We start from the raw sequence: 26155 nt of genomic DNA on the forward strand, positions 1-26155 counted from the left end.
ATCCCAGTTCTCCCCCACTGGGGATCGAACCCAGGTCTCTCGCATGGTAGTCAGACGGATGCTGCAAATAAAAAAGTAAACCACACAAATGCTGTGGAAGTTAATGCTGACGAAGGTGTAGGGGCATTTTGAAGTTGCATTACGTGCCAACTTTGGCAATTATTAGTGTCTACAAGCCTTAAAAATAACTCATTTACAGTTACTTTATTCTGGATTAGCCATAATTTGTACAACAATGTTGCATTCATGAACTGCAACTTTTTTAATGATGACACACTCCAAAAACCACCAAGATTATATAAGCTAATCTTGACAAATTCAAAGCTGCTGAACATAGATATGACATCAGAAAAACTTAATTAGCTCTACCCAGATAGCATATTAAGCATGTTTCAAAGTTGAAACATAGAGTCTATTTCTGAAGTTTAACATCACACGCTTCAAGACATCCTTGATTTTACTTTGTTTCTTGTGCCACTTTTGGCTATTTGCGAAGATGGAGATGAGTGATGAAATTGATGAATGGACACTCACAAACATCCATGCCCAGGCCGGGATTCGAATCCGGGACCCCTGGCATTACTGTTGAAGCATACATAAATGAAACTGTCAATTTCATTACTTGTTACCAGAAAAAGTAACCAAGTTAGAGATACTCATTTTAAAAGGTAACAAGTTACAGTTACCACTATTTAAAAAAGTAACCATTACTTGCAACTTGTTACCTCCAAACATGTGAGCCTGCAAATCCAGGCTCTCATTATTACCTAGTCATATCATAAATTCTGTTACAAAGTTTAGACAGGGATGGCAACACTGTTTGGCAAGGTAACCCCGCAATGTTGGATCAAACAACAACCAGTGTTTGGCTGTGGTAGCGGAAAGGTGAATTTCACTGCGAGTCGAATGGAGTGGGGTGTATACGAGAACCGTGTAACAGTAATCGCACTGCACAAAGTTTGCAAATCACCATCGGACATTTTCAACACCCTGAAAAAGCTGAATATCAGCAGGATGTTCGTGCATCGGACCATCAACAGATACTGTGACACAGGGACAATTGAGGACCGCCCCAGGAAAGGTAGACCTCGCAGCGTACAAGCAGCGATGGCTCGAGAGCTGATAATTTCGAAAATGTAGATGTCGTGTGTGCTCTGAAGTGACCTAGGACTCTGCGATTATCGGCAAAGTACTGGTCACTTCCTCACAAAAATACTCCTTCAGTGTTACGTAAATGGTGGCCACAGGAGGATCCTTTTCATGGACGAAAAAATGTGAAGAGTCTTACAATCGTCAAAACGACCATGTTTATGCCTCGACATCCCAGGAAGCTCGTGAAAACACGCCACGGATCCTCAGAGGTCATCATTTCGTCTCAGTGATGGTTTGGTGGGGGGGGGGGGGCTTCGTACGATAGCACAACTGACCTCCACTTCTGTGAACATGGTGTGAAAACATCTGCAAAAGTGTACCCAGCGACAGTGTTGGAGCCACTTGTGAAATCGTTGACCTGCACCATGTTCAAAAATGAGCCGTGGAGCTTCCAGCAGGACTCAGCAGCGGCCCACAAGGCAAAGACCACACAGGATGGCTTCAGAGGACTGTGCCTAATTTCATTGCTCCAGCTGATTGGCCGTCCAGCAGCCCCAACCTCAGCCCATTAGACTACAGGTTGTGGTCCGTTTTGGAGGGCATGGTCTGTAGGAAGAGGCATCCTAACCTTGCGAGTCTCAAGCATTCTTTTGTGAAGGAAGTTGCGGACTTTCCCCTTGAGACCATGCATGCTGCGATTGATGACTGGCCTGAGACTTCGGGCCTGTGTGAAGGCCAGAGGTGGCCATTTTGAACAGTGATTGGTGCTCTGTGTTGGCAAGACCCGTACCTTTGTAACATTCAAATATTAATACATTAGCTTCCTCACTGTGCCTTTAGTTCATTATTAACTTTGTAACAGAGTTTATGATATGACTAGGTATGTAGTAGCACAAGTGATTGCTTATAACGTATTACTAGGAGGGTCATCCACAAAAAAAAGGAACGTTTTGGTGTAAAACACAAATGACAAATGATGTGTGCAAAAAGTTTATGGTACAGAAACTATATACCTTAGTCTACTTTTCCACATATTTGCCATACCCATTTAAGCACTTATCATAGCGTGATGCCAGTTTGTTGATAACATCATTGTACTCTGTTGCCGCCAATGTATTCAACCATGTAGTGACAGTGTGCTCCTCAGACAGTAGCCAAGGGACCCATCTGGCACAGATTTTTTTGTACTGAGGGTGTACTGTAATGATTTCGTGAAGAAGAGATCATGAAATTGCAGAATAAGATTCATGCAGAATGTGTAACATGAAACGTTGGTCAGCCTGAATTACGTCATCGATATTTGTCTTTAAGGCCTCTGTAGGTGGAGTGTGCTGTGTGCTACAGTCAAATGTTCCTTCTTTTAAGAAAGCCCTTTGAAATGGCTGATGAACTCAAAGACGCTGTCACTATATGGTTGGCGGCAACCGAGTATGATGACGGTATCAACACACTGGTATCAAGCTATGATAAGTGCTTAAATGGGTATGCCGAATATGTGGAAAAGTAGACTAAGGTATGTAGTTTCTGTACCATAAACTCTTTGTACACATCATTTGTCGTTTGTGTTTTACACCAAAACGTTCATTTTTGTCCTGGATGACCCTCATGTAATCACATATATTTATAGAAATTATAATATACTTACAAAAGAAGAGGCCAACTCTTATTATCCTCAGCAACCTCATGGGATCTAGGAATAAATAAAATTTTAAATTTTCATTCAACGTTGTGTTCCTGATGAAAACCCAGATGAACTCAGGAATTATCGACAGCAAGTCCAACAAAAGAGTCCACACCTTTTTTGCCTTCTCACTTCTCTTCTCCCGAAGCGATGTGAAATTTATGTGCATCATGGAGAAAATAATGTCCAGAAATATGACCAAAAACGTAGCATAATTAATCGCCTCCTGAAAAGTGTCCATTTCTCTATCGTAACACATCCGGTACAATGAAAATATGTAGGACAAACCACATAACAAGGATAAAATAAAACACCATTTGACACTGAATGGTAGAAAAACCAACATTTCTGTTAAAACAATCCATGATAGTTGTATTTTATATCCTTGTTCACCGCCTTCTTCACTTTCATCTTGGGTTTGATATTCTTGTATTTTTCTTCTTTCTACAAAGGTGCTACTTTCACTAACAGTGGAACCTATAAATTTAAAAAAATAGTATTAATGTCACTTGTTTCAGAAAGTAGATATTGTTGCTGAAAATGTTGAAAGTATCAACTTCATAACTTTACAAGTTTACACCCTCTCAATGTACATTTAACAAAAAACCACGAGTGATAATTTGAGTTTTATATAGATCTTCAATAGTCTGCATAATAACATGTATTAAAATGTCAATAATTAAATTATCTTACTGTGATATGTTTTCTTTATTTTGGATGTTTCAATGGCGTTGGGGGGGGTTCAATTCAGGTGGATGCCATTACCACAACTAGGTTAATTTGCATAAGCATCCTCTACCCTCTTCACTGTTGCTATGTTGAACCATATAAGCACCCAGGACTAGAAAAAACTAAAAATAATTCAGGCAGCAGCCCCTTTTTCTAAGAAGCCAATATTTTATTTTATTTCTTTACAAATACAGTCTATCAAATCCATGAATCCAACTAACATAAAGCAACACATTTTGAATGTTGATTCTAAATTTTAAATTATTAATTAATCCAATTAAAAGTAATTAATTCCTATACCAGAGTGGCTTTTCCAAAGAAGACGCTACTGGTAACAGCATACATTCTAATACACAGTTCCACAAAACTTATGGAACACTAAGGGATTATGAGAGCAAGTAGAGTACTAGAGAATATTGTAAACGTTACAATAAAATATATATTTAAGCTTTGTCACGCTACACTGACGTACGCAGAGAGGGGTTGATGAGGTTTCAGCCCAATCCAAAATTGGGAAAAACAGCATTTTTCATTCATAAGTTCCCAATTTCCGTGAAGCATTTGGTTCGGAGTTACTGTTTATGAATGACAATGCTTGCCAACACCGTGCATGTATTTTGTCGGAATTCCTAGAAACAGAAGACATCACCCGTATTGAGTGGTCTGAATGCTCACCGGACCTCAATCCTATCAAGCATTTTGGAATGCTCTTGATCAGGGCTCATGAACACCAATAAGGCACAGATGCAACGAAAATGACCAGCAACATTGCAAAATGGTACACAGGGTGAAGCCTGTTTTGTGTTTGTTTCCATCTGTTCCATTGGTGTTCCTTAAGTTTTGTGGAGCAGTGTATATAGCTGACTCTACCGTATTGCCACAGATCTTAAAATTCGGCTACCAACAGTGCAAAAATGTATAATGGCATGTTTCTTATTCTGAGAAAAAGATAGAAGAGGGAGAACTGGATTTGAAAAATTCAGGCCCCAGGTAAAAATTTCCAGGTGCCATGGTGACCAGACACTCTGTATTTATATACCCACCTATCAACAAGGCTCAAACAAGCATCCAAAAATGTAGGAATTTCCACTATCCCACATGAACATCTTCAGTTTCCTGTGTGTTGAAAGAAATGCATATGTGCCCAAATCAAGAAGACTTCTCAACATAAGTGTCGACATTACAAGAGTTCTTTTTGTGTGTGTATGTTAAATATGTGACAAGTGATCATAATATTACAGGGTGGCTCAATAAGTTACTTAACACCCCCGGTACAAGGCCACTGCAGCGCGCAACATGGAAATGGTGATGACATCAACTTCCTTCTGAACATAAACATTAGCCTTGTCACTGTGAAGGACTTTTAATTCAATGGAAGCGTCACACTGGTAATTGTTCGTGACACCCATTCATAATGAGCAGCTCTTCATGGATGTATCCGATTAAAATAATGTGCAATGGCATGCGAACGTCTCTCCCTAGACGTCACTTCGATCTCGATGCATTACCGATGCGCTAAACAAATTTTAATGCATTTTTCTAACACCACGAAAAGGAGCTAATTGGTACAAGAATTCAGTCATAACTTTTTACTGCTTAAAGATACGTCGAAAAAACCTTCACCATTGCATTTCTCGTGAAATTCTAGCCCATTTTGATATGTCGCACGACCCCCTTCCCATTTAAAATTCTGAAGTTGAATTCAAGATGGCGGACATCAAGATGGCCGCCGACCGTGTGGGTGGCGTCAATGTGGTTCCCCCTTGGCCAGGCAATGATTGGTCATCGCCAATTTCAAATTCCATGCCGCAGTGGCCTTGTACTGAGGGTGTTAAGTGACTTATTGAGCCACCCTGTAGAATAAAGTGATGGTTATTGATTCCCTTTGGGACCCCAAAATTTCAGCATTAACCCAGCATTGTGAGGACAATTGAGGAGCTTCTTGAAAAGAGGAAGTAGAGGGTATCAGTCTCGAAAACCATAAGACAGCGGCTATGGAATTTCGGGCGCCGACCACGCGTAACCAACTGAAAAAGTCACTATGACAGACCCTGGTCCTTACAGGGCTGTTGCACAATGAAGTTCAGAGTTTATTGGTTGATTTAGTTTATTTTACTTCACTTTTCTGCCCCTTTTGGCTAATTGCGAAGATGAGGATAAGTGATGATATGATGAAGAAACACTTACAAACATCACATATGCTCACGTCAGGACCCATGGCATCGCAGCATGCTGTGGGTAACCACTCCACCACAGAAGTTGGCAGTTTAAAGTTTAGTTTGTCCTCTAATGACATTGGCAGATTAAGACTAAGTATTTTAAAAAATATTTGTAGCATTGTATAATAACAAAAATTGTTCAAGCAATCCTTCTTCATGCAGTAAAAGAATAAAATAAAGCTTAGCACAAATACAGAGTCCGTCAAAACTATGTATACACTCTTTAACTGATGGTATCTGCATATTGTTTTTAGAGTTGCACTGAATTATCTGCGGAACATGTAGTTTGGTGTTTTCTCAACAGATGTCGGTACCCATGTGACATATGGTAGTGAATCAAAATGGCCACTGCACACCTGACGTTTGAGGAATGGAAGCTAATTTTAAAGTTATGATTCAAGTTTGAAAATGTCGCTGAAGTTCAACTTGCATGGGGGCATGAGTTTGCAACACAACCTCCAACATGCTTGACAATTAAACAGCTTTGTGATAAGTTTGAGACGTATGGTACCATTTGTGATGTGCACAAGGGAAAATCAGGAAGACTTCGTACAGCTACAAGTCCTGCTTCTTCGGCTATGGTCTTAGAAAAGTTTGCAACGTCGCCTCAGAAGTCTGCTACACAATGTGCTCATGAGACAGGGGTTAACAGTGCAAGTGTATGACACATTCTGAAAGCCGCCAAGTGGAAAGTGTACGTACCAGGATTAATGCATGCATTAAATGAGGATGATCCTGATCGCCGCATGGAGTTCTGCGAATGGTTTCAGCGTATGGCATGTGACGAAGATTGTGTGGTCTGATGAGGTCCAATTCAAACTAAACGGTAGAGTGAATTGTCATAATTGTGTTTACTGGGCACCAGAAAATCCTCACGTTCATGCCGACGAGGCAGTCAATCTTCCGGGGGTGACCGTCTGGTATGGACTGTCATCTAGGGGTTTAATAGGACCCTTATGGACTGTCATCTAGGGGTTTAATAGGACCCTTCTTCTTTGAATGTACAGTTACTGGCGCCAAGTAGATTCCTAGACGAGAATATGCCGGGACACTGGATAGGATGAAGAGGTGCATTTTTGTTCCCACCACGTACACCAGATATAACAGCCTTGGACTTTTACCTTTGGGGGACCTTGAAGGATGTTGTGTATCGCAGGAAATTCCTAAATAATAATTTAATAATGCCATGACATGATATCTGTATCTGATTTGTAGGTAATTTTCAGTTATGTGTATTACTCAGATTCAACCGTATGTGGAAACCATGGGTGGATATGGGGAAGATGACTCTACAACAGTGGCATATTCTTAAAATTTGACCTGGTTTACCGAAACAATTCTTATTAATTGTATGTATTTATTATACACCCCATCTATATTAATTACATGTAATAGAAATAAAACTTCAATACAGGCATGCAAGTAACGTAAAACTGAAGTCCAACAACCTCAAATTTTCTTCAATTTCTATTTTTCCCTTTTTACCTAAACTTGGATCTTTACGAAGAGAAATTTCCCTTCACGTAGCAACACTATGTCTGGCACAGAAAGCAGCGTTCTCCTGCCAATGCTGTTAGGAGTAGTGGAACTGACCACGTAGGCCACTTAGCCATTCACTTCGGCTCCCTCACTGCGTACAATCGGGGAGGAAACCCGGTTGTGTAAAGGTTGTGATGGAGAATGATCAGTAGCATACATAAATCAATCTTTAACTTCTTTATATAATTTACTTAAATTATGGTTTAGAAGCTTGTTTTAATAGTTTGTATAATATATAGTGAGCAGTTACCCATATACTATATTAAAACTAAATGTATAAAAATATATGAGAAAAGTTGGGTTACCGGCGGTAAAAACGAGGTAACATGGAGAACTGCTCTATAAATATAATTTCCAAGATGGGGATGAATACTAGGGTTTTCTTAATTGGGTGATTGACCCAACCTGTATACCAAAAATGATATACAGCCTGGCTTGTCAGGTATGTCCAACAGAAGACCAAGAAATTCTCCTTCCGCCTCCCTTTGATCTCTGTCACCATTTCCTGCTGAATTTATGAGAAATGTAAAAATTTGGTTTCGCCCACAACAAAGCATATTTCGTCCTAACAGATGAAGTACAAATATGTTATATTCACAGTGTGTGGATTTGTTTTAGTTTAATGCAATTTAGATAGCAGGGTTTTACGATTAAAAATACGTCTGGCTAAAGTTGTACCTTCAGTTTCTCTGCTTTTGTGGTATGTCTCAAACCGCCGAAATGTAGCAATACATCCCCAAATGCTTCAGTCAGTTATGAACATATGTTTTAACATTATGAAGTCCTGCAGCATCAATTTTACACAAAGCATTGCTTCACTTTTGTAAACAAGTATTTAGAACTTTCCTTCTGTGTTTCAAGGATATACCCCACTGCTTCATAAACAGACACATATGAAATCTCTACATTTACTTATGTGTCCCATAGACCACTACCAGCTACCAAACATATTGCACCGTTTGATACATGCGGGTCATGTTTAGATATTCGACAGAAATAAGAGTAGTCAAGTTGCAGGACAGAATAGATCAGGCACAGTTGAGGTGGTTTGAACACATCAAGAGGATGGATCTAAAAAGACTGCAAGCGAGGGCATACATTACACAAGAAGTGAAAAAGAGGCCAAAGAGGAAAGACCAAGGTGTTGGTGGAAAGAGAAGGGCTTTTGGAACACTGAGAAAAGAGAGGAGTGGTGGAAGATCAAGATTACTATTATTATTAAGATATATTCAAGTGCACCACATGCATGTGAGCTTGTACATAGATTGTAATTTATCGTTAATACTTACTGTCAACTTTGGAAAATCGTCTCTCCACCAGAAAAATCCATGTTTACTTTCTACTGCATTCTATAACCCAGCCAGAAACCGGAAATGGTGAATGATGATGATGAGACATTGGATTATGTAAAATAGACTTTTCACAACATGCAAAAATTTTTATTCTAAATTATTATGCATGCAGCAGTCAAATAAAATACATGTGCACCACATGCATGTAAGCTTGTACATACATTGTAATTTGTCGTTAATACTTACTGCCAGCTTTGGAAGGTCGTCTCTGGCCACCAGGAGAATCCATTTTTACTTTCTACTGCATGCTAAACATTAAACAACGAGAGCTGACAGCACTTTCATGGATTCAGGAACAAAAGTGAGACACAGCCTCTCGATCTGCAAATACAAAGAATGAAAGTTTTGTGTTTCTAATATCTGCAAGTCTGCAACAGTATCCTTTTACTTGCAAAAGAAACATCAACAATTTTTATTGGACTTACAGCTTACATCTGGCTGTTTACGCCCAGCATACATTTTAAGTACATAAAGATACACTTTTCATGTAAATTTTACACATAAAGCTCATACAAACTCTCAAATATCTTGCTTTTATATCACTACATTCACTTTCATTTATTCATGATTTTTTTTAAAAAAAAAGCATTGCTGATCAAGGTGAAACGTGGATTGACGGTGTCACAGAGAAATTTGAGAATGAAAAGTAAACCGGTGGCGTATGCTAGTTTTAACGAGTACGTAATCTTCGCCCCTTGAATCATCAACACACTCCTAAAGTCTTCCTGCAAATTTACCTCAGTATCCATATCGCATTTTTCAATATTGGGTGGAATATTTTTAACTTATTGCTGCGGATACTATTAATTCTTGTAATTGCAGTTAATCTATGTGTAGAATTTTAAAATAATAAAACAGAAAAGTATAATAAAACAAAACACAACCTGTAAAAATAGCCTATAATATAAAGACGTGCTAGTGAAATAAAAAATCTCTTCACACTCAAATCTTATATTATGTGATATCCAATGTCCTTATTAACTTTAGTACACACACACACACTAACACGACATCATCGAACTCACTACTGAAGCATTAACATCTAAACAAATAATAAACTTTCGCATGTAAGGAATACCAAAGAAGGAATACAAAGCATAGCACCAAAAACACCGAACACACACACACACACACATTCAATTCCTCGCGCCAATCTCTTGGGGGTCTCCCTTATGGCACAGCGCTAGGACAACGTTGCGGACTAACGTCAGACCGCAAGGTTGTTAGGTTAGGTCGTCTATGTTTGGTTCTCTTAGCATAAAAACACTCCAAACATATTACTTATGCTAAAAGCACTATATCTAACTAGCCTAACCTAACGACTTAGGCATTTAACCTAACAATAAAATGTTTTCCGGTGACGTCAAAACGCAAGTTTTACCTAGCGTTGTGCGATAAGAAAGACCCCAAGCTTACTAGTGTGGTGAGTTCCTAGATGTTAAGAAAATTCCCTTTCCCAGCTTGAAATCCCCTTCTGCTATGAGTTCAGTTCGAATTATTGTGATTGTTCTGTTCTTTATATATTTCTCCTCATACATCGTTCATCATCTTCATCACTATTAATCTGAAGCAGGAAAGCAACGTAACTTAACTAAATATTAAAATATTCAGTAGACCCAGGCGCGTAGCCAGGGGGGCAGGGACGTCGGAACCGGGAAGGCACTTGCCCCCACTTATCATCGAGGGAGGCAAGATAGTCTTCTTGCCCCCCGCCCCCCGGTCGCGTGCAAAAAGTGAGACAATTTTTTGCAACTTATGCTTCGTTTTGAAAAAAATTGAAAAATATTTTTGCACATTTTAAATGAACGCGGACTCAGGTTTAGTTACCAGCAAAAAGTATGTGACAGAAAAATGTGCAGATAAGAATCACAGTCACATCTTCGCAAATCAAGCGTAAAGTGGAATTATCCCCCTAGGAATTCACAGCTTCGGTTTCCAGTTATCCATTGTATCTACCAGGTTTTGTATGTACAGGTGCGTACCCCGATGGGAAGGGTGGGGGGGCAGAGAACAGCTTAATTTTAAATCTATACTTTTCCATCTACAACTACATTGCATGGATGGAAGGACTCCGAACAGGTGGAGGGGGCAGGTGAAGCTTGAGCCTTCTAGCTTAAAAGTTCAAGGTGGAAAAAAATCGAGTCAAATGCGAGAGGACGAGGGGTGTAGTCGGTAGGGCATCTGACAGTCACATGGAGAGCCGGGTTCAATCTCGGGGTGGGTGATCTGAGGTCGGAAATTTTTCCGAGGCTCCGGGGCCCACCCAGCCTAAAACGGATGGGTACCTGGGAGCAACCTTAAGGGAGGGGAGTGATGGCGGCTGGAGCGTGGTGCTGATCAAATCACCTCCAAAATATCCGAGATGGAGAACGTAAATGTGTCTTCATGGTACGGTGCTATATGCACGGGTAAAAAACTCACACGTGAACATAAGAATAAATGGTGAACATTACTGTTTGTTTTAAACGTCAATTTCATTAAACTAAATGGCCAAGAAACAAACGTTCCTTCCTTGGTTGTTCCGCCTCTACCCACAAATGCTTTCGTTATTGCCTGATGTGAAGAAACCACAGAGGAGGAGCAAGATTGTATTTTTGCTCCCCTTCCCACCACACCCCCAACCCCCAGTCACTCCCCAAAAAAATGAGACTACATCTATTTCGACTGATCTTGGTTTTGAAGAACATTTGGAAAAATATGTTTGCACTAGATTTGTGAACGTGCACTCAAGTTTCTGTTAACAGCAAGAAGCACGTGACATCGCAGTCAGGTCTCTGCAAATCAAGTATCCCCGTAGGAATTCACTGCTTCTCTTTCCAGTTTTGCTTTGAAGCTCGCATATAATAAGCAATTCCAGGGGTAAGGTGCACTTTCCGAACACGAGCTTTCTTTATGGACCCCTTGCGGTCATCGACCATAAAAAAGGTGCACCTAGCAAGTTCTTGGAAATTCAAGTCTAGGCTAATCTCCCCTTCCCTTTCCAAATTTAGACTTGGTCAGACGACACAGTTCTTGTTCAGAGTAGAACAACTGCAGAAGGCGTGTTTCGGCATTTACTCTGGAAATTGTAGTGATGAGTTTAGATTTCTTTCTGCACCAAACGATATAACTGTGCACATGTACGTGTAAATCATTTGCAGAAAATACACCGACTGCAAGGTCGTGTGGGAAGATCACTGCACTGCACTTAAATTTACAAGGGAGGTTATCTAAGTGTCCCCCTCCGATTTCCATGAAACTTGGCAGGTGTATAGAGGGGCCCAAAGGAAGAAATACGTATTTTTTTGTTTCGGCTAAAAAACTGTTTTAGGGGGCAAACACCCCCCCCCCTCAAATGTGAAGATGAGGACAAATTGAAGTTGGGATCTGACCCCTGTGTCCCCCTCCGATTTCCATGAAACTTGGCAGGTGTATAGAGGTGGCCAAAGGAAGAAATACGTGTTTCAGCTAAAAAACGGTGTTAGAGGGCAAACCCCTCAAATGTCAAGATTAGGAGAAATTGAAGTGGGGATCTGACCCCAAAACCACGTAAATATGGCATAGGGAGAAACAGGCGTATAGGGCCCCTCTATACACCTACCAAATTTCATGGAAATCGGAGGGGACAACAGGGTTCAGATCTCCACGTCAATTTGTCCTCATCTTGACATTTGAGGCGGGTTTTGTTTTGTGTCGCTGTGGTCTTCAGTTAGTGCCTCACGATAGATGTCATTAAAGCAAACAACATTTCTCTGTTGTACGACTCATTTCAAAGCTACAAACTCTAGAAACACGAACCTTTATCGTGAATATAGTATACAACCGTACAGCAAAACTGCCACGAATTGTTTTACTTTGTAATCATAAAATTCGTAGGCTACATGACTTAATTATGTAGATATCGACTTGGCTGCCCATGGCCATCAGACAAAAAGTTCACTTCGCTTTGTCCTTGGTCGACAAAATACAATCTTGCTAATAGTACTTATTGGTCACGTACGAGTACATTAACCTTGCTTGACAGCTTGTAATGTTACGTAATGTTTGTCCCTTTTCTGATTGTAAACTCCCTCACCTTCCACTTCAAGGCTAAGAGTTAATTAATATTCGGTGAAGGAGTAACAACTCATTCTTAAATTGTTAACCATATGTTAATAGATGATGTCATTTATTTCCGTGGGGACATCATCAAAGGAGTCTGCATTGGTTTTAAGGCCACTACATGCACAAATAGGTTAATAGGGACTGTGCCTACAGTTTAGAGTGATATCCCTGTCGCAACTGGGTATCAAAGCCTGGATTACAAGGCGACTACGTAACTACTAAGAGCCGCGGTGGTATAGGCTGTAGGGTGTCTGACTGCGGCTCTGGGGCTCACCCAACCTCAGATCAACGGATACCTGGGGGCAACCCTGGGGGATAAAGGCAGCCGGAGCGTGGTGCTGATCACGTCACCTCCAAAATGACCTAGATCGAGAATGTGTGGGGCCTTACCCCTTCATCCCCTAAATGTGCCTTCATGGCAAGTGCTATATGCACGGGGAACTTTATCTTACTTACCTTACGTTATTATTACTTGATCGGAGAAGTTGTTTTTTTGGAAGCCACAACAGGGGCAGCGAAGGTACAGATAATGAAGCTCCCCTGTGAAAGAACTTTCTAAAATCCACAGAAGAGAATCTTCCAAATACTTGCCCCTACTTAGGCTTCTTCTTATAAATAAGATGAATGAATGTAATAGCTGCTGTTTATGCTCTGTGAATTTATCCTTCACCAAAGTTGTGAGCAAAATTATCTCTGCTGTCTACATTTTCACTTCACTGCAGACAAATTATGCAAAATAATTTTACCTAATGCCAAGGAGGCTGATGGCAGTTCCAGGGGGTGCTCAGCCCCCCCCCCCCCCCCGCGCCCATGCCTGGCTACGGGCCTGTAGTCAAGCTGTCAATATACAAAAGGACTAAAAATGATGTTATTATTTTTTTTCGGAAAATTCTGCCTGCCCAAAATAATTTGCGTAAAGAATTAACATCAGGATGCGTCATAGGGCGGGGTCCTTGACTGGGGGATGCTCCTGTGGTGACAATCAGACAGGTAGAGAATGTTTTGCTGAAATTTTCTCACCTCAATTTCGAGCATTGGATATTCCGATAAAATTTTAACCTGATTTGGCCATCCATGACGTTCTTGGCTTCTGTGACGTCATTCTCGCACGTGCAGCCTTGTCGCCCGTACCCCGCACAGCTGATGTTCACGCTACCAGTCACGTGGTGCGCAAAGATCGATATCCCCCTTCTGCACATTCAGCATCAGGTGAACACGAACTGGGCAGTGTTGCCATATGAAGGGAAATTTCCCTCCTCGCATGGAAATTTAGTTAAAATCTTACTAAGGCGAAAAGAGTAAGAGAAAAATGTGAAAAATATGAAAATTACAGAACATCTGAGTCATATATCAAATTTCATGCTCTTTTGAAGCGTGAAATGCATTCTTTCTTTTCATCGCGTAATTTATTCCCTTAATATTTGGGAACAACCATTAACTTTCTTTCCATTATCTACTGAAAGTTTTGTGCAGTCAGTTAAGTTGTCACAAAAATCATCGTATTTCGTATATTTTTACGAAGGGCTATAATTAAAAAAATTGTTATTTCCTCCTTATTTTAATTCATCCATTTATTCAATCCTTTATTTAGGTGTGTCTCTATGTGGAGTAAATTTCGTGATCATGATGCAGGGAAAATTTGTATATAAAGGGGAAATTTGAGCCTTCGAAAGGGAAATTAAATTCACTGGTTTTGGCAACACTGGTTCAGGTTCATTGGGTTTGGGAGTTCTATTCTTTTCGGAGGAAGTCGCTCTGTTCTCTTGCTTTCTCTCGTTTCACGGTTTTGTGTGTATCTATAGTCAAAACAAAAACAGGTCACTTAATTTCTAATGAACAACCACGGGACAACATTCCTATGCATAGACACTGACTTTTGGGGTAAGGCACTTTGTACTCCCTGCTAAATTATCGCAAAGGACGATGTCATGGAAGTACCGAGGGGGCTGTTGGGGGTTAAAATCCCCCAAATATTTTCGAACAAGGACGTGCGGAGGGGTCAATGGTGGCCGTTGTCCCTTTTGAAAATAGATGTCACCCTAAATATATTGCACAATAATTTGTCACAGTAATTTGCGTTAATTATTATGAAGTATTGTTAATTGCAAGTAAGACTGAAGGCTGGTAAAGCCGACCTCCTTGATGGAATGGTTAGCATAGTGCGCTACAAGGCCAGGGGTCCCAGGTTCGAATCAGTGGCGACCCGTGGGTTTTGCGGAGCGTAGGAATATGTTATGGTAAACCGAGGAAGGTTTGAAAAATGCGTTCGATTACATTCACACGTATTGCTTGTACGTACTATCAATTGAATTTAGAATGTTAGCTGCAGGCCCATGCTCAAGGTAGGCCAAGGGGCCCTTGCTTCTCACTTTGAACTATGAAACATTTAAATGTGAACCTATAAAAACCGACGAAAATAATAAAATAACATTAACAATATTTCACATTTTGCAAGAATTTCGATTTTTCCTCCCTCCCTGTCGTCGTTGGATTGACGATTATAAAAGGTGCTGCTTAAACTTTGAAATTATGCTAAATGCTTCTAAATTGTGCTAGGATTTATTATTAATTATTTTTTCGGATAATTGTAATTTTGCATCTACGTTTCTAGAGTTTTGAACTTGCGTTACTTATTATTAATAGTTATTTCATAGTGTAAATTTTTCCCAAAAATTGTTTAAAATGATGCAACAAACGACATGGATTCAACATAGAAGGGTTTGAGAAAATTATTTACCAACAACTTTCTACCGATTTCTCACTCTAAAATCTCCTGACGAACAAAATCGGGCAGGATGAAGAAAAGATACAGGATGAATCGTGGCATGGTTGTAAAAAAGCTTTTCGCTGGATCGGCATACTCCCTTTCGTTTTAAACATGTCCGCTGGTGAAGTACAAATAAGATTTGGACACACAATTGTATTATTATTTCCTGAAAACATATTCCTTTGAATTCGATTTCGCTCTCCCAGGGGTTAGCGTTTGCAGATTATGCTAGATTTTACCATTATGCCAAAAGCAGGGTGCTAAGTGCCAACAAAGATCAAACTGTGCTTGGTTTAGTACCATTTTGCTGGGGTTGGCGTCGCTGATTGTGAGGAAAGTCCTGCAGGTTCCTCGGTCCTCGCTGATCTTCGTAACCTTTCCCCCTCCCTTCACTACCCCTTCCCACTCCTCACCCATCCGTCCGTAGGAAGACCGCCGAGGTTCCTTAGCGAGCCACAGAAAAGCCTGTAACCATATTCTTTGGACTGAGGCTGAGCGAGCGAGAGCAGTTAACTCTTGACAGTAGCCAACCTAGGCAATTGTTCGTACATTGCGCTCATAATTTTATAACACGCATTAAACTCCTAAAAAGCATGGAACTGAAAATAAATACAAATGAACTGTAGGATGTTCCTCACTTCCTACATGGAGGAATCGCTCCTGGTTCGAATCCTCAATCCCGAACTTGGAATGGGCGTGCACAGACCCTCTCATTAGAAGCGGGCAAAGTCCTTGATGAAAATTCCATTTGGGGAGGAAAACGTAATTCCATTTCACTGTTTTATTGCATTATTGAGTACGAACCTACCTCTAATGTAGAAATGGAACTCATATTTATTTATCAAGTAAAGGATAGCCGGATCAAAACAACCACTTAAGTATGGGGTAGTGTTAATATCAAGAAATTTCCTAGAGAACGAAGTGGGATAGTCCAATTAGATAGGAAATAATGTACCCATCTTGCTTGGAACTTAAATCAGCTTGAAAATGCTTCATTTTTATTTAAGAGTATAGTATTGTATAATAACGGCGATAAGATTCCTATGCACTAAATTTCTAAGTGAAAGTATTAGGGGGTCAACTGCCCCGCTTGTCCCCCTGTGCGCACGCCAATGCATGGGTGTTCTTTGTGAGCGTCCTTTCATCACTTTCATCATATCACTCATCCTCATCTTCGCGATTAGCCAAAAGTGGCAGAAAAGCGAAGTAAAATAAACCAAATCAATCAATCAATCAATGAACGCTGGTAAAGATCGTTGCAGGAACAAGATAACTTCAAACTCAGCAGTGCTTTGGGGGGGAATATCTTGTCCCCTCTCCCCTCCCAGCCTCTGCCTCATGGAATGATCATGGGGGCGCTCATGCCTTCGAAACAGCAGTACTGTAGTACCCTGCAGAATGCAGCATAAAAGCTTTCTTCATTCACCTTTCCTTAATGGGAATATTTAAATCGCAAAGCTCTGAATTTGTTGCGTATAGATGGCGAGAAAGTTTTGTGAAGCCACTTGATTAAAAAGGAAATAACTTGAAACATGCAATAGCTATCTTGGGCATTAATTAAAAAGGATTTTACTCTTCAAATGAAGAAAGTGTCTCATTTTCTTTCAAATTAATACGTGGACATCGTATTATTACGTACATGATAAATGATAATTTGCTTTAAAAAAATTAGTTACAAGTTAAGTTTCTAAAGAAATATCTGGTGTAAATCGCAAATTATTCAATTCGAGGTCCACGTATTCATTTGCATTTATTATTGATAACAACTCTTTTGAACCAGTTTCCAAATTCAAATACTTAGGAGTAATATTAACAAATGAAAATTATATTAAAGAGGAAATAAAAAGTAGGCTTAATTCAGGAAATGCATGTTACTTCTCTCTTCATAAACTTTTGTCTTCTCGTTTCATACCTAAGAAACTAAAAGTTAAAATATACAAAACAGTACTTTTGCCTGTAGTATTATATGGATGTGAAACTTGGTCCCTTACATTGAAAGAGGAACATAAATTGAGAGTATTTGAAAATAAGATCCTTAGGAAAATCTTTGGACCTAAAAGGGATGAGGAGACAGGTGAGTGGAGAAGGTTACATAATTTGTATTCATGTCCAGATATTATTAGAATAATTAAATCAAGAAGACTTAGGTGGGCAGGCCATGTGGCACGAATGGGAGAGGAAAGAGGGGTTTACAGGATTCTTGTTGGGAAACCTGATGGTAAGAGACCTGTAGGAAGGCCAAGACGAAGATGGAGGGACAACGTTCAGATGGACCTAAGGGAAATCGGTAAGGATGGAAAAGAGTATAGCTATAGAACTTGCTCAAGATAGGGACAGATGGAAGGCCTGTGTTGCTGCAGCCATGAACCTTCGGGTTTAAGAAGGCTAGGGAGTTAGTTAGTTAGTTACGTATTAATTTGCAAGAAACCGTTTTATAAATGATAATTTGCTTTAGATCTAGTGCATAGTTGGAGATCGGTTAGTTCATCGAACTATCCAGCCTAACTATTGCCTATTTTTGGGAGAGCAGGAAAAGGTTTATAGTATCCTTGCCTTGACTCATCTCATCCAACAGGTCGTCGTTAGGTGCCGGGGCTTGCCCCGAGTTGTTAGCTTTCTGGAGATGCGGCCTGCTCGTAAAGGTTTATATAGTATTATAATTTGCTTTATAAAACATTATTATCGTACATTTTGTGGATACTGCCTAACGCCGGAAGAATCAGAACTCCAATTGGCCTACGCAGAAGCTTCTCAAGGGTTAAAAAAAGGCAAAGTTCCCCGTGCATATAGCATCATTCCATGAAGCCGCATTTGGGAACACATTCTCGATTTCAGCAATCTTGGAGGTGATGTGATCAGCACCACGCTCTTTACCCCCACAGGGTTGACCATAAGTACGCTTTGACTTGAGGCTGGGTGAGCCCCGGATCCGCATTATGTGGGGGCAAGGCCTGAAAAATTCCTTAGATCACTCACACCGGAAATCGAACCCGGTCTCCCGTGTGGTAGTCAGGCACCCTGCCGACTGCATCAACGCTTGTACATAAAGATTTTGTAGATAGAATCACTTTCGATGAAAGTACATTAATCTCGTAATCATTTAATAGTGTTTATTAGGTTCTAAGAAAGGAAAATTAAGGAAACAAAATATATGTAGGCTACTGATGGGGTGAAGCTCAGATGAAAAGAAATGTAATATGTAATCTGTGTAAATACACTTAAATATCTCTTGATTTAAAATTCTATATTTTTATAGGCAAAAATAGCAAACCTTTCGTGTAGAATAATATACAAAATACTAATCATGTTAAATCGTAAGTAGTGTAATTATTATTCATTAAATTCATAAATATGGCAGCTGATCTTTTGCAAACTATTATTTAAAAAAATAACAAAATTCAGCTACAAAAACTATAAAAATATTTTAAGTTACAATTATATACGTAGTACATCCAGAATATTTTATTTTCACTGGAAGAAAAGTTACTAAAATTATTGGTTTGGTTTGATTTGGTGTTTTAAGTTCACTTTATGCACAGTGAGGCTAATCGGGACTGGACCTACAGTTTAAAGTGGGATCCGAACCACTTGTGCCTCCACCGGGTATCGAATCCGAGACCCCTTGATTACAAGGCAATGACGCTACCACTCCGCCATGGGTGAGGCCATTACTGAAATTATTATAATTTTATTAACACACTCAACAAACATTTTTATGGTAGGGTCATGTATGCAGTATCAGAAACAGAAAAATGTATATTTAATTTTTTTTTTCTGGCTTTAATCAAACTATGCAAATATTTTACAGGTTCGTTTCCTCGAAAAAATATCTATAAAAGAGCATATCTATATGTATGATTACAAGAAATATACAAGCAATGTTAAGGGTATTTTTTAAAAATCTTAAATCGATTTCAATTTAACAAGTTCGATTAAAATAAAAAGAATCATAAAAAATTATTTTCAAATAAAAATCATGAATTTTATCCACCCTGATATGAATAACAAAATGTTCTCCATCTTCTTCTGCTGAGGGCCTTTTCAAATCTTCTTTTAATTTCGTACTCCTTTCGTATCACAATAATATTGTATTTCAAACAAACATATCAAAATTATTCCAATATAAAGCAGACAAAGGCCCAAGTTTATTTTGTTTTATTGCGATTTCATCATGTTAAGTATCCATTTTTTACATGGTTCGATTTCGATTTCCGTCTCTTAACACATACTGCAGAGTTTTAGCGATTACTTACTGCGTATTTCCTTGACACTGGTTTTTCACTTCCATATACTTCTACATAATTCTTGCTGCCAAAATGTTCGAAGATTTTGTTCAATAATGCTTCGTTGTGAGGTTAGGTGGATGTTCTGTGCAATTCGTCAATCATGCGAAATGGAGAGTTTTGTGCAAGGTACCTCTAAGATCTTATTTTAACCATAAATTGGACCTTTTCGAAATGAAATCTGTGCTGATTAGTTTCAGGAAAGGTCCAAATTACTTCTATATTCATTCTCACTATTCTACGATACTTGCTGTCGATTCTATCAACGGAGAATGCCTTGTGTATGGGGAGCGCGAATGCTTGCGTAATGTAATTTTTAAGTTGTTTTTTTCAAACATAAATAAAGATTGTCAAAAATTTTACGATAATTAGTCTTTCTGCTAGGCAAATTTGAAAAAAATCACGAAACAATCGGAACTGTTACCCACAAGAATATGACAAAATATTAAAATCACTCTAACGTTATGATCTGTGGTTATGTCATCATTAATAAATCTTTGCATAACAAGAAAAATTATTGCCAACATACCTCCATACGTGAACCATACTTGTAATATACTTCTAATAACCTTGCTTGTAATAATCTTAAGTGAACGACATACAGGAGAACACATTCAACTGTTATCATGACGTCATCAAACACATGAAAATTCCCAAATAAAGAATGATGTATTATACATTTTTTTAATGTTTAAATGTTACACGAATGTACAAGGGCCGTACTATGCCATTTCAGTTACCTTTCATTTTCATACTTAGTTTAACATGTTGTTCAAGCACAATATTAGTGTGTAATTGTCAATCGTCATAGAAGTTGCCAAATATGAGCTCGCTAATTAGCCTTATTCATTAGGTATGGTTAATACCTTCGTGCCGGCACATACCAGAAGGCATGTATGTTGGGGGAGGAAGATGCCAGTTTTGTTGCTTCTACTGTGACATTCTTTTTCTTAATTACGTACGTACCAACAACGTCTTGTGTATACTCTGTCCCAGGAATCTCTGGAACAAGCGAGCGAAAACAAGTCTGCGCAAGTAGTGCCTCGTGAGGCCAACTCGTGGGAGGGGAAGTGAGTGCAGCTACCAGCCAGTTGCAGCAGCGTGCACTGCTATGCTCCCAAACTCGCTTTCTCCCCTTCTCTTTCGTTACGGGCGGCCTTGCTCCACATATTACAGGGACAGGGTATAGGTTATGAAGAATGTAATATATTTTGTTGTATCTCCATGTTCCTTCGTGTTCCGATTACACCAGACAGTAGCGAAGCGTGGTCTTAAGAGGAAGGAAAGCAATGCAGTACTCCGAAAAATGGGGGGGGGGTATATAAATTATACAGTCCATTGTCCCAGTTTTTCTAGGAAAGAAAGGACATTTTAAATAATAATAATATATCCATGAACTCCTCTCTCAACGGCCATACTGCTAAGTTCAAAATTCTTGTCACGTTATTGATAATAAAATACTTGCTATTACTTACAGCTTCCCGTACGAAATTTGAAATATTCATGTTTGTTTCACAAAAGAGAACAATCACTTCAACCACTCGTTCTTCCCACATAAATGGAAAATATTCCGAAAAGCTCAGAAGCTAACAGAAAAGTGATGTCAACCTCGTTGTAAAAATTAATGTTCACGGGGGAGTAATAGAACTGACTTGAAGCTTAAAATTAATTAAGGTGTCGAATAATAGGCCATTACAATAGGAAGAACATGCGCTGTTTCTTCTTTTTAATAATGTATTATATTAATAAAAATAATATTTCGAGTTGGATAGCTTTTATGACTTAACGTTTTTGCTATTTGCAGGTCTCAGAAGAGAGTTTCATTGCTTTTTTTTTACATACGTTTTATCGAAAAAAAACATCAGTTCATTGTTTGTATGAAAACTTACGATAAATATAGTGTAAATTATTTGGTAGTTGTCAACACTGGCGTGCGTTGTAATTTGAGACAAGAGAAGTGTGAAGCGGACAACAGCCAGCTGTTCTGCAGATTCCAGCGCTACCCAGTGCCGGAACACCATGTTTGTCTTAATCCCTGAACGTCGACATTATTGACACGTTTTACAAATCTTGAAACTCAAAGTAATGCTTTAAAGTTTATCTACATGGAATTTGGAACAGTTATATTAATTTATTTCAATAATTCTGTGTTTATAATAAAGCAAATATACATCTTCGAGATCATGTTAACACTTATATGTTTTCTGATAGTAGTGTCTGCTTTCTGCTTGGCTCGGGTGTTTTCGAGAAGCCGAAAAGCTCCGAAAAGCAGAGCTTTTGTTAGTGGTTTGTGGACCGTACCTTCACCAGCATCTACCCTTCGCCATATGATACTTGAGAAGCGTTGGTTTCCCGCACAGTGGCTGCAAGCAGAGAGGTTGCTGCTTGCCAACGGGCTGCGGAGAGAATTTGCGGCCGTAAAATTTCGCGAAATCGAGTGCGATAGAAAATAAATAATGCACTCAACGTTAAGTACATTAAATAATATTTTAATTGTGCAAGCAGTGCTTGCATTGCTTGTACTATATCTAAGCCACTGACACCAGAGGAAACCCTTAAGTATGGTATCTTACCCTGCTTACCTTATACGTATATGATGAAAGATGAGGAGCCAGAGTGGTGTCTTCAAGTTTCCGCTACCCCTCCTTGGAAGGCAGTGCTGGCCAGTAGGAGCTCTGGTATGTTGCAGATGCATTTGCTTCCCCTGAACTGAAAATACTGTAAAAGTGGTACAGATAGCTCTTGGTGTAAAGCCCCACAACGGCGTCAACGTGGCTACCATCTGTGGGGGCCTCTTTTTTCAGTTGGAGAGGAACGCAAGGCCCTTTGTACCGTACGGCCTTGCGCCGGAGAACCAACTAAAGCCCGACCGGCCAAAGAAAAAACTTCAGGAAACCCAAACTTTTCGCCTCCAGTTGTGGGAGTTTCAAGGGGGGAAAGCGGTGTTGCCTGTCCAGTCGTACACGACACTTTGTGCTGTCAACATGCACCCTTCGCTCGCATTTCAGGGAGAGGCAGGAAATCGGAGACCCATTCGCTTGCTCAGGCTTCGCCGTGCTTGGTTATGTTGAGGGTGCCACCTGTTTCGAAAACGATTCGAAACGAAAAATTTGGCAACGCAGAATACCACGAGAACGTCCCCTCACCACGACAATTGGACACAAGTGATTGGTTCAGAGGTTCATGTGACCCTCCTTGGTTCTCGAAGGAAAAGACAAAAATAAAATTTTGAAGATTGTTCTTTCGCTGAAGAAACTTCAAAGTTCTATTCCCTCGTGGCTCGTCCAGAGGAAGAAGTTCCAGTAACACTCTGAGCGTCGGGATATTATACCTAGGTATAAGTTCTATTCATTGCACCCACCTCAACTAAGTGCCATGATTAGCAACCAAAAGGCGGATGCAAAAACCAGAGGAAGAATTCCCCCTCACCCCCTTCAAATATCACATTGTGTACATGTGTGCAACAGAAAAATGCATTGTGAGAGTTAGAAACAAATTTCAAATGCTTTGGGTCAAAGTTCTAAAAGTTATGGTGACTGGCATGGGCGTCCGGAAGGGGGGGCAGGGGGGCCGTGGCTCCCCCCCTGGAAAATGAAAGTCAACCAAAAAATATGTATTTCACACATATAATTTCATTTTAGCCACAATAATATGTGTTAATTATTGCATGAACACCATAAATTCAAATTTAAGCAATGTTTTTTAGGGAACAACACTATTTTTGGGGTAAATTTGCCTTCGTTTGGCCCCCCGTGGAAAAAAGTACCTTCCTTGCCCCTCCCTGGAAAAAATCCTGCGGACGTCCATGGTGACTGGTTTGTGCTCGTGTGAATTGAAGACTAAAATTGGTAAACGCTGTAAGTGCCACAATAATTCAAACACTTTTTTCTACGTTAAACTATGAAATGTGCCATGCTTTATAATGTGGTAAAGGTGAAATGTGGCTGGTAGCCCTCTAAGTAGTTGAAAGGGCGTGTAAAAAAGGCACTAGTGTTAACGTTCTTACGGGCTTATGTGCGGAACGATGCGATTTCCAACACTTTCGCTTTTGGCACTTTCAACGTTTACCACTTTTAGTCCTCAATTTCAGCAACGTCTTTTTTCATTTTGATTTTATCCACCCAGCATTTATTAGTTAGAACATTGCAATTTTCCTTCAAACAAACTATATCTTCTTTACTCTCAGCGAAAAAACATTAGCTAGCTCTCTTTTCTTTTCTTTGCTGACTTATTTATTGCTCCAGAGACCCTATCTAATGGATTTCATGAAATTGAAACTTAAAATTGTGTTTCTCGGAAACTAGCATGAACAAGCATGACATAATTCCTTATCGACTAATAGCTAATAATGTCTCCCCCCACCCACCCTTACCTATTCCACGAAAAATCTGAGAAATTAATTTACATATTACTAAAAAGATGGCAGCACATTAAAATAGCAATATGCATATATTAAAAATATAAAAAACACAATTACTGTTAAATAAAAATGAAAGTAATTCAGCAAAGTTCGAAGAATATATACATTATCTGAAACAAAGTTACTTAAATATTCAATTTTTAAGTCAGTAAAAAATAATTTACTAAAAAGATCAAATCTCCCACGTGAACATTTCTCAGAAAATTCTTAATAAGAGGAGCGTCTGTTTGACGTTTAATTCCCCCGAGTTCCCAAAAGGCCCGTTATTCGCGGCTCGTCAAAGGGATTTTTTGGAAGAGTGGGATTGGCCAGACCCCCGCTCTAAATTAATAATCAGTGTGCGAATTAAGCTTTTTGCCTTGTGATTTCCTTTCCGTGGGGTGAGGTTTACTTGGTATGAAAAGTTATATGTACCTAGGACGGTGGTTCTCAACTTTTTTTCAGTCCTGGACCCATAACCATGGGTGCCGGCAGAATTACTTGTAGGTATGTGCGCCCAGTTTATAATCATATTTTTGCTAACATCAAGTACTTTAAGAAGCCCTCTTTTACGCTTGCTTATACAAATTACACATGCTTTATTCTAGAAAAGGAAATATGTAATTTAAAAGACCAACTGTGAAAAAAATCTACTGAACTCCTAAAATCGCTAAAATTCATTTGTCCATAGGCAGTTAGCTAGCTTTGTAATCCGAGCAGTCTCAATAACAATGTGATAAGATAACAGTTGACACCTCTCGGCAACCGCACACACACAGGCGGTCGGAAATATCAAGCGAAACCTTACGTCGACATACATGTGGCACACAGATAATTAAGAATTTTTGCTACGACCGAAATGAAAACGACAGATACCCCATTCCCTTGAGTTAAACATCAGAGATATGCCTGTAAAAAGCAATGGTAATTTTAGAGCGCGAGTAACAGAAACGTAGAGTTTACACGGGTTAAATTATAATAGTTTAAACAATTTATCTTAGTAATTTAAATTTAATTGCTTTTTAAGGCACAGTATATAAATGTTCGGGCCCGACTTCGCGACCCACCAAACGCCCCCTTGGGATCCAGCAGATCTCAACCCCATAGGTTGAGAAACGATGGCCTAGGACATTAAATCCTATGATAACATTTAGACGTAATTTAGAAACAGGACGTATATTTACTTTCTAAGAAAAAACAAACCAATACACCGAGAAGACCTGACCAAATATATATTGCGCGTTCAACTCAATGACGGCGTGCGGTGATAAATCTGCTCCAACGAAAGAAGCTGATGAAATAAACTTTTCTTGCCATAGCGGTAGGCTTTTGCACTTTATTTGGCATTGGACAGACAACCAGAGACGCGAAGCAAGATACAATTGTTAACAGTTTTTCCGGATGATTTTTTCAGTAGCATTTGTTACTTAAGAAATGGTATACTACGTATATGCTTTCAAATACATTTTCTTTGGACGGGATGATAACAACTCTGGCAGGGATGGTTGTTTTTTCCTCTGCCGCAGATAAACATTTTTGTGGGGGTGAATCCCAGGCATCATCCCGTTAATTCGCACACTGTTAATAACTTAAACATATGTCTAAGATTGATGAAGCTTCCTTAAATGCATTTTTTGGAAGATATGGTTCAGTGGCGTTCCCGCTTTATATTAACTTAAACTTTTATCTGAAGTTGAGGAAACTTCTTTAAATGCATTTTTTGGAAGATATGGTTCAGTGAGGTTCCCGCTTTATATTAACTAAAACTTTTATCTAAGGTTGAGAAACCATCTCTAAATGCATTTGTTGGAAGGTAGGGTTCAGTGGCGTTCGTCTTATTTATCGAATGAGTTATTTGCATTTTGCATTTTCCATCCAACTCCCCTTTTTTGTTTTAACTTGAATGACAGCATTACATACGAGCTGGTTGCAAATTAGAGACGGATTCCAAATACACCCCCCCCCCCCTAGACATAAAGTATCCCTGGCATGTTTGATCTTATCCCTGTCA

At 39.4% G+C, this 26155-nt stretch overlaps 1 protein-coding gene across 3 annotated transcripts in view; it reads right to left on the bottom strand.

Moving 5' to 3' along the window:
- LOC145981694 (uncharacterized) overlaps positions 1–20326 on the bottom strand; it is a 159008-nt gene extending 138682 nt beyond the window's left edge. For 2 of the 3 annotated variants that reach the window (XM_083115092.1, XM_083115090.1), the window contains exons 1-3: positions 20275–20326; positions 8799–8933; positions 2738–3250 (exon numbers count right to left, since the gene is read on the bottom strand). In XM_083115092.1, the coding sequence (XP_082971218.1) occupies positions 2738–3250; positions 8799–8841 (556 nt within the window). In that variant the 5' untranslated portion in view covers positions 8842–8933; positions 20275–20326. Of the gene's footprint in view, positions 1–2737; positions 3251–8798; positions 8934–9496; positions 9583–20274 lie in introns of those variants that run through there. The other variant, XM_083115091.1, reaches the window with a different exon arrangement.
- Positions 20327–26155: the final 5829 nt, after the last annotated feature.

This window comes from Lepisma saccharinum, chromosome 30, assembly GCF_977018435.1.
Source record: "Lepisma saccharinum chromosome 30, izLepSacc3.1, whole genome shotgun sequence".
Lineage (NCBI taxonomy): Eukaryota > Metazoa > Arthropoda > Insecta > Zygentoma > Lepismatidae > Lepisma > Lepisma saccharinum.